Source organism: Camellia sinensis, chromosome 11, assembly GCF_055761805.1.
Source record: "Camellia sinensis isolate YWXY chromosome 11, ASM5576180v1, whole genome shotgun sequence".
Taxonomy (NCBI): domain Eukaryota; kingdom Viridiplantae; phylum Streptophyta; class Magnoliopsida; order Ericales; family Theaceae; genus Camellia; species Camellia sinensis.
The window spans coordinates 170,419,002-170,428,727 of NC_138971.1; the positions used below are offsets into that span (position 1 = coordinate 170,419,002).

General features: G+C 32.0%; 1 protein-coding gene across 6 annotated transcripts; it reads left to right on the forward strand.

Annotated features, from left to right (window-relative positions):
* The first annotated feature begins 2,009 nt into the window (after positions 1-2,009).
* On the forward strand, positions 2,010-6,880 carry LOC114257363 (bromo-adjacent domain protein, putative (DUF3527)). 6 transcript variants are annotated; one of them, XM_028197119.2, is made up of 4 exons: positions 2,260-2,503; positions 2,637-2,887; positions 3,303-5,255; positions 6,295-6,880. In XM_028197119.2, exons 3-4 carry the CDS (start codon positions 3,318-3,320, stop codon positions 6,619-6,621), a joined length of 2,265 nt encoding a protein of 754 aa, XP_028052920.2. In that variant the 5' UTR covers positions 2,260-2,503; positions 2,637-2,887; positions 3,303-3,317; the 3' UTR covers positions 6,622-6,880. The 6 variants fall into 6 exon arrangements, with proteins under 6 accessions (XP_028052918.2, XP_028052921.2, XP_082752240.1 ...); XM_082896116.1 differs by having other exon boundaries at positions 2,371-2,503; positions 2,637-2,826; XM_028197117.2 differs by lacking the exons at positions 2,260-2,503; positions 2,637-2,887 and adding an exon at positions 2,010-2,195.
* Positions 6,881-9,726: the final 2,846 nt, after the last annotated feature.

The following is a 9,726-nucleotide window of genomic DNA, read 5'->3' on the forward strand; positions in this document are numbered from 1 at the left end:
AATAATTTCATAAAAATTAAGTGAAAAAGCCTTGTTGGAAATTTGATGAAAATTTTGGTTTATCCTCAATTTGATAAAAAAATTATTTCCTCCTTTATTTGATATAAGTTTGATGAAATGATTGAATCTCGTTTTTACTAAAATTTTTATCAAATTTAAATTCAATGAAAAATTTTGTAGAAAATTGAAGATATTCTCCGGAATCTCAAGATAAATAGATGCAACAAAAGGGACACGTAATTTGAGGTGATTTCAAATACACCCTTTAATTTTTCTCTACCATGGTCTCCCTCACATGCATTTGGAATTTATTTTAACAATCCATATTATTTCAATTTATTGATAAGTCAATTTATTGATAAGTCAAAGTTTTTAAATTTTATTTAATACGTTATTGATGTTAGTTCTAACAGATATTTTAATTAAAGAAGAATAATTTTATATATATCAATTAGTGTACTAACTAGTGTATTAATTGATAATATGACATAATTTAAGAGGTTTTTAGTACTTGTAATGTGATTAATGAGTGGAGTCAATAATAAAGTCATACCTAGTGTTGGTACACTAGTTAGTACATGTAATATCACCGATTAAAGAATATTGCTTAATGGGTTAATTGACATCACTTATGGAGTTACTTATAGTTCTTTTATATTAAAATTTTATATAAAGTGCTTAGTAGTTTTTAATACAATTAATGTGACAAATAACTTAAATAAACCATAAAAAATCAGAAAATATGTTTTAAACTTTTCCAGACAATCATTTTTTAATTGCTAAAAACAACTCAATGTAGATATAAATTTTGATAATGATATTAATTTATTTTAAAAAATTATACATTTTCATAAAAGGATATTGCTAACAAGTACTCCTAGAATGCAATCATAAAAGGATATTGCTAACAAGTACTCTTAGAATACAATTAAAAAACAAAATAGATAAATATAATACACTTTTCACTAATTTTAATACACTTTTGCTAAAATCAATATATTTTTTAACATTTTTACAAATTTTTAAAAAAACTTTTCACACACTGTTCAATATTACTAAACAATATCCACAGTCATTTTGGCAAGTGAGTTGGGACTAAAAAAGCACAAAAAGATAAAATAGGTTAAATAAATCAATACGATAAAATGTTATATCTAAAGTATAATCATTTGACTTTTTCTTTGACAAAAAAATAAAAAAATAAAAAAAGCTAAAAAAATTCTTCCAAACGGTGTTAATTTAGCAAAAAGTCAGGCCAAGAAAGTTTTTCCCAACCAAACCCTTACTATAATAAAAAAATCTATAATACTTTAAAATTATCTTAACAAGTAAGTGGGCTAAATGCAAATAACAACAATCAGATCCAATATAAATTTTAGTAAAAATTAAATTAATACTAAAAAAATATTTGAGACATTTAATTTATTACTTTTAAAAATTATTTTTAATGATATCAATGTCAAATTTTAATTTATTATCATGCAGAGCTTAATGTTAATATCATAAAAAATGTTAGAGATATCAAAAATTTTATTAAATTTTCTATCAAATGTCTTACATATTAATGTTAATATCATAAAAAATATTAGAGACATCAAAAGTTTATTAAATTTTCTATCAAATGCTTTACATGAGTGTGATACTCACATCATATGGATTCTATGTGAGTCCCACATCCATATTTAATAAAAAATTTGATAAAATTTTTAATATTATCCTAATATCACAGGTGATGAACAAAAATTAGTGAAGTATCATCCATGTTAATAATAATTCTAGGGAAAGCCCTAAGCAAATCTGCAATTCCCAACAACATAATATACTCAGATGTGACAGTGTTTCTTTTATGTAATAAATAATTTCCTCTCTTACCTTATGTCAACCAAATACCCAAAATACCCCTAACTTAACTTTGGAATCTGGATCTAAACACTTGTCTCTGAAGGGTATTTATGTCTTTTCAAACTTGGTCAATCTGTTCAAAGCCACTGCTGACCGGCCCAAAGACATAACGTGAAAAACAAAAGTTAGAGAGAGAGGCAGAGAGAGACAGAGAGTAACAAACTACACTATCGGCAACAAGCATAGAACATAGCAGCATATGAATTGAGTTTAGCGGACATGAACAAAAGCTTGGCAGCTCTCTGTCTCTCAATCCTCATGTAAGAGAAGGAGACACACTCTCTCTCTACAAGGCATGCTTTCTCTCTCTACAAGACTCTTTTTGTGTTTTATTATGCTTTACTGCGATTAGTCTTGTTTTGTTCATTTCTTTATTTTTACCCATCTGCCTTTTTGTAGAAATATAGGTACTCTTTTGTTCGCATCTAATTGTTCTTTTAGATGGGTTGTCTTTGATTTCTCTCTCTCATAGAGTGTTTGTGTGTAAAATGGGCTCTTTCATATGAAGCCTTTGAGATCAAGAGATTGGAGGATATGATTGGTTCTACTTACAGTTTGTTGGGTTTTTCTTTTTGAGTTTTCTTCTCTGAGATCTAGTGGGGTATGCCCATTTTCACAAGCATTTCTGCTTTTTGTTTGGCTTGGAATGCAAGTGTGTATAAAGATGTTGATTTTTAATGATTTTATTTCTCTATTACTCTAACACCCATTTTTTCATTTTTGGGTTTCTATAGGTACCTTGAGGTTGCTTGTTAGTTTTAGGGTTTCAGTTTCATTGTACTAACCAACAGCAGTTTTTTGAGGTTCTTTTGATCTCAAGCTTTGAACCATTATTAGGATCCATGAATTTGCTATTCTCCAGAGTTAAAGACCTTTTGAAATTTGGATTGTTGCTTCAAGGTTTGAAGATTAAGGAAATTTGAGGTTTGAGGTTAATTGATTGGTTTGCTTGAATACATTTTCTTTCTCTAATTTGAGCAAATGGGTAAGTAAGGCTTTGGTTGTGTTCTTTTAATTGGATGCTATTCTCTGAGATTTTGTTTTATGTATACATTTTTTCACGGTGCTTTCATCAAACAGATTGTCTGCTGCTCTAAGTTTATATATGACTTTTGTATTTTCATGCAACATTCAATGATCATCGACTTTTTTACTTCCATCTTTATGGGATTTATGCTTAGGAGTGCTTTTGTTGTCAATCATTTCAAAATGCCTCGAAAAAAATTGAACCTAAAAGCTTTGATTTTGGATGAAACCAAACAATGTGCTTTAACAAGTATATTGGTAGAGGATCTTTATTTAGGAGATCATATTCAATTCTAATTCTCAGTTTAATTTTGATTTTGAGTTTTGTTTTAATGTTGCTTGTGTTTGCCCTTTTTTTTTTGTATTTTCTGTAGATTGTAGATCTGTTGATGGGACAAGACATGGAGTTGGAATTTGACAAATATTGCAAAGTGGGTGGGAGCCCAAAAACTGTTCTTCCATCACCTCGGTGTTCTTCAAGAATTGAAAAGAGAATTGTCAAAGGAAAACTTACGTGTACCACAAACGATCTATTCAGCTTAGAGGAGGGCTTCAAAGAGATTAACTTTCGCCGCTATCGCAGTTCATCTTGTAAATTCAATCCATCTAGGTCTCCAGGGCTGGAAGGGAACGAAGTGCTAAGGCGGGGTTCTGTATATCAGAACTCCAAAGAAGTTAGGAAGATGAGGAAGATTGTAGCTATGGAGGGTAGGAGAAAAATTGAATCATCGGGAAGCCATGCTTTCTCCATGGGAATTGTTGACTCTTTGTGTAGCTCTGAGAAGAATAGCTCTCTCATGGAACGGAAAAGATCCTCAGTGGTGTCAATAAATTCAGACTCAAGTACAACTTCTGTTCCCATGCCCCTCATTGAAGAATTCTTGGATCTCTCTCACCATGGTACAGATAATGTTGTATCATCTGATGGGTTTTTAGAAATGCCTTCGAATTTAAATGGCAAAGAAGACCACTCTGCTGAAAATATGGAGAGACAAAAGATGTGTGATCCGAAGTTCAGATGTGATCCTGATGTTGGTCCTATTGATGATGGTATTGACTTTCGGGATAGAGACACTGCTCTTGCTTTGCATAAGTCGTTATCTGCTAAACTGGCACTGCCCCTTTCACCTTCTCAATCAGAAAGTGATGGCTCTAAACCAAGCAGTCCAAAGACACGGTTCAGCCCTATCAAAAAGATGTTTGATCCATTCACAAAGTCGAAGTCTCAACGGAGTCCTTTGGGTTCTTCTGCAAGTGAGCCTGGCGGGCTTCCACCAGCCCGGCTTGCAACCGTTGGGAGGAACAACAACACATTGCGAAAATCTCTACTGAACGAGTTTTCAAACACGATGCAGAGTCCCGAATTTGGTTCTCAGTTTGGGAAAAAAGATCACTGTAATTCAGCAGTTTCATGTTCACCAGCTCACTTGCACGGCTGCCTCAAGTTGGAAAATAAACATGGGGTGCCATTTTTTGAGTTCTCATTGAAGTACCCAGAAGATGTTTTCATGGCCCGGACTTGGAAAGCAGACAATGCTTTGAATTGGGTATACACTTTTCATAATAGAAGGAAGAGTAATAATGGTTGGGGATTGAAAGACAGCAACAAAGAGTCCTCTATGGTGGGACAAATGCAAGTTTCATGTTATTTATGTACAGAGCTCAAAGATGCTGGGTCTTTTGAAAACTCTATGGTGACGGAGTTCGTGTTATACGATGTTGCTCATGGAAGACGAAGTGTTGCTGCTCGGGGAAACCCTAACCAGTCCTCTGATGTGGTTAAACCTCCCAAGGTTTCAAGTCAAAGCTCGGTTGGTGGAACTAGCAAGTTGGACAATGTGTCTGATCAATCGAAGCTCAAACTTCAATTAAAACACTCCACTGACAATGGGCATTTCGATAAATTGACTCCACACCCTTGGGCACTGGAAGATTTGCATCCAAGCCTTGAAATAGCAGCCGTTGTCATACAAGTCCCATTTGCAAAGAGGGAAAGCTTGAAACACAAGGGAGGAGATGAGAAGAGTGATCAACCGCATCCAAACTTGCTTGATCTCTCAGCGATGGAGGAGAGAAAGAAAGGTATTGGGGATTGCTCAAGCACCACAAAGGTAAATGTGGTCACCCCGTCTGGAAACCATAGTTTGCCTAGTAGTGAGAGTCGTGGTCCTTCGCCATTACTTGATCGATGGAGGTTGGGTGGAGGTTGCGACTGTGGTGGTTGGGACATGGCATGCCCTCTTACTGTTTTTGGCAGTCCCAATATTCAGAGTGGTGAAGATTATCTGCTTGTGGAGAATCAGCGGCCTTTGGAACTTTTTGTTCAGGTAAGCTTCTCGTCTTATGCCAGGTAGCATGTCTTGGATAATAAAAAATTTAATATTGAGGATTGACGTTGATTGATTTAAACAACAACAACAACAAAACAAAAAAAAAAAAGAGGGCTAGGGCTACAAGCAAGCCAAGTAGTAAGTTGTTTAAACATGGCTTGAAAACTTAACGAGTTTCAAAATGTATCCAAGCTTTTGGCTTGTTTACATAACAAGCTAATCTCAAATGAGCTTTTGATGACTCAAGCTCAAGTAGCTTGGTTGTTTATGATGCATATAGGATTATTGAGCCGAGTTAGGTTGTTCAAGCAGCTTGAAAACTTAACGAGTTTTAAAGTATGTTCGAGCTTGGTTTGATTACATATCAAACTGATCCCGAACAAGCTGAACACAAGTCAAGCTCAAGTAGCTTTATTAGTTTTGCAGCCCTAATGAGGGGAATGGCACAATTCCATGGGGGAAAAAGATGAGTAATCTCTTAGGATGATGGCACAAGAAATTGTAACGTCAGATCTCTTTGTTTGCCCACTACACAACCTGGATATACAAATCCTCAAGGCACTTACAGTCTTCAGTTATCAGAATGTTGATTTGTTTTTGGTAAAAGCCGATATGTTCAATACATGTTTTTTTTATTCTGTAGGATACAATGAAAGGGTTTTAGGAAACCATATGAAACTAATTCTATTCCTCGTTGATTCACAAGTTTGAGATCGACCCATTTTGTTTATTAAATTAATTTATGTGTTCTTCCTGAGCTCATCTAAGTTAATATCATTAACAATTCAATGCAATGATTCCATTGTCATCTCCCATTCCCTGGCGAGTTGAATGACTCTTGTTGGGTAATGATTCCATTTTAGACGACAAAAATGGTGTTATTTAATTCCATTTTGAACATAATTTGTTCATGTCATGTTTAGATGGTTCTCTTAATGCCAATTAATATATTTGTCACCTTTGAACATAAAATGTGCTTGTTTGTACATTTTGGTCTGTCTCTCACAGGCTCTTACTTCATTCTACTTGAATATAGGGAGCAAAGGAAAATACACCGGCGTTGACCATGACAGTTATAGAGGAGGGACGGTATTCAGTTGACTTCCATGCACAGTTATCCACATTGCAAGCGTTCTCTGTTTGTGTTGCTATCTTGCATTCTACAGAAGCCTCAATTGCTGTTGGGCATGAGAGAGACAAGCAATTGTTGCAATGCAATTCGTTGAGAGTGTTCATCGAGGAGGAAGTCAAAGATTTAATTGAAGCCGTCACAGGGGAGGAAAAGAGAAAAGTTGGCAAGATGGAAGAAATCCCACCATCTTTTAAACTCAACCCACCTTTTTCTCCAATTGCTCGGGTATAGACTTGGCTTTGCTTATCGAAGCAGATATGAGTTCTCCCCAGAATCCCGGATCAGATTTAGAGTGCCAATCCATTGGCGGTTCGTCTTTAGCAATGGTTAACCAGCGCTTGCCTTGGAGCAAGGTCAATACATAGAAGAGACCCTGATCTTTTTGTGAGATTACTCAACTTGCTCTTAATTTATAGAAAAAAATTTTGAACACATAATGTTGGACAATTTTCACTGTATTTAAATAGATTAAATTCTATTGTGTACAAAATAACAACTAGAATTTAAAGAAATAAAGAAAATGAGAGAAATTGTTTGATTACAAAAATCAAAATTGAAATAAAAATAAATAAATAAAACAGATTTTATTTTGTTACAAAAACAAAATTAAAATCTGATTTAAATAAATAAAACAAAATAATAAATTAAACAACTTACTTGAGCGCGCCGCCGCCGTCTGTCCGGTCGGGCGGACGGGCTGGGCTTGGGCGCGGGTGCGTGGTGTGTGGTTGGGTTGGGCTTGTCCGGCCCAATATTAATCTTTTTGGGTCAAAAATATTTGAATTTAATTTTATTTTTGGTAAAATAAAATTCAGAATTCAAATTAAATTGGTTTGGTTTTACTGTACATCCAAACAGGGCCCTTCCTGTTTTCAAATTAAACCAGAAATAAACTGGTCTGGTTTTACTGTATATCCAAACAAAGCTCTTCCCGTTTTTTATCTGTTTAAATTATGAACTCAACAGATTTAAATCTGTTTGAATTTAAAACCAACAGGTTTCATACCTGTTCAATTCAAAACCTGCAGCGACCTTTACATCTATAAATAGGACAACCCTCATTTGGATTTTTAGAACTCTAATTTTCATCCTTCATAATTCTGCAAACATCCTCTTCATTTTGCTGCATTATTTTCTTGTCAGAGAGAGTATAAACACTTAGTGTGTTCGTTAGGCAAACAATTTGTAGTGCTTCTATTATTTGTAGTAAATCATTTTATCTTGGGAGATAGACGTCCAAATTCTGAAAACACCGTGGAGAGGACGAATCTGTCTTTAAGGACACAATGTCAAACACTGGACTTGATCAGATAATTATTTAAAGAAATTAACCAAGTAAGTTGTTTAATTTATTATTCTGTTTTATTTATTTAAATCAGATTTTAATTTTGTTTTTGTAACAAAATAAAATCTGTTTTTATTTATTTATTTTTATTTCAAGTTCGATTTTTGTAATCAAACAATTTCTCTCATTTTCTTTATTTCTTTATATTCTAGTTGTTGTTTTGTACACAATAGAATTTAATCTATTTAAATACAGTGAAGATTGTCCAACAATCTTAAGACAGACTATTTTTGGTATCTTCATTGTATTTAATTTTTTGTGTTTTCAAAGTAATATTCTGGTTGGAAAATATAAATAGTATTTATAAACTATTTGACGGATAGTAGTAATATACTGTCTATTTTCTTTAACAACTAGTAGTAATATACTGGTGTTATTAACAATTGCAGAATATTATTTGGTGTTACAGAAAATTATTTTGGTATTTTATTTTTTCTAGTTTTAGTAACAAGGAAAATAAAATTATTTTTTGGTTTTAGTAACTATAATTTATTTTCTGGTTTTGGTAACTAGAAAATTATTTTCTGTTTTTTTTTATTTTTGTAATAAAATATTTTTGTGGTATTTTATTTTCTAGTTTAAGTAACAAAGAAAATAAAATTATATTATTTTTTAGTTTTAGTAACAAGAAAAATAAAATTATTTTGTGTTATAATTTATTTTCTGGTTTTAGTAATTAGAAAATTAATTTGTGGTTTATTTTCTGATTTTTGTAATCAGATATTATTTCGGTATTTTATTTTACTAGCTTAAGTAACAAGGAAAATAAAATTATTTTATGTTATAATTTATTTTCTGGTTTTAGTAACTAGAAAATTAATTTTGTTAATTTATCATAGTTCTTTTGACTTTATCATATTTCATCGTGAGTATATATGGAAGTATTTGATACTGTAGTTATATATTAGTTTTACAAACTAATTTCAGTTTTATTACAAAGAAACCTTTGTGGCAAGATTATTTTCTTTTTTGGTTTTCTGAATCATTCTTTATTTTTTGTGTGTGGATCCGTAGTCGTGAATAGTTTCTGCACATGAGTCGGAAAATATATATATTCACAAGAACATTTGAATGCATATTTAGTTAGTTTATTTATGTAAAAATCAAACTGATTAAATGAAGGTATGTTTTGTCATTTTTGGAGTTTAAAATTCAAAACGCGTTGAATTTTATTTATGGGTTGAGAATCTTTTTATCTCATGGAATCATGCATGATTAATTTATTTTGTTAATTCATTATTTTTAGTTGATGCGTTTGATATGCATGTATGATATCAACTCAAGTTATTTCTTAATAATAATTTCATGTGATTTGGAATGATAAATTGATATGTTGACCTTGTACATAAATAGATTAATTTGAGTTTTTCCAATCAATTTTTGATGGGTGTTTAAACACTAGAGAAATTTAAACATGAAGATGTATGTAGTTATATCGTTCCATTTAATTGGGAAGTAAATTTTAAGAAATCTTTTATGTTGATTATTGGTTTATTTTGAATTATGTGACATGAGATGTCATTAATAATTATTTTACTTGCGTAGTAGAATTTGTTAAACCATAAACCATTTTATTAATATAGGGGTGTATCTCTTGCATTAGTTGAGATAATTTAATTTTTTTCTGTCACAAATTTTTTTATGACAGTGACACTTATTCCTAAATGAGTTGCAAGAATGTATACATTCAATTGGGTTTTTTGAATTGTTTGATTCTTAGGCAAAATTTTTATGAGGATATAATTTTGTCAAAATTTTAATTCTGATTTGTGTAGTCATAATTATTTTGGATTTTTCATTTGAAATTTATGAATCATGATTTGAAATTTATGAATCAAGCACATCATAGACAACAAGTGATGGATGTTATATTTTGATTTATATTAGAAGTGATAGGGGTGGTGAATAAGATGTACCATTAAATGAATTTTGTGTACAACATGACATTATTCACCAAACTTCAGCACCCTATTCTCCTCAGCAAATTGGAA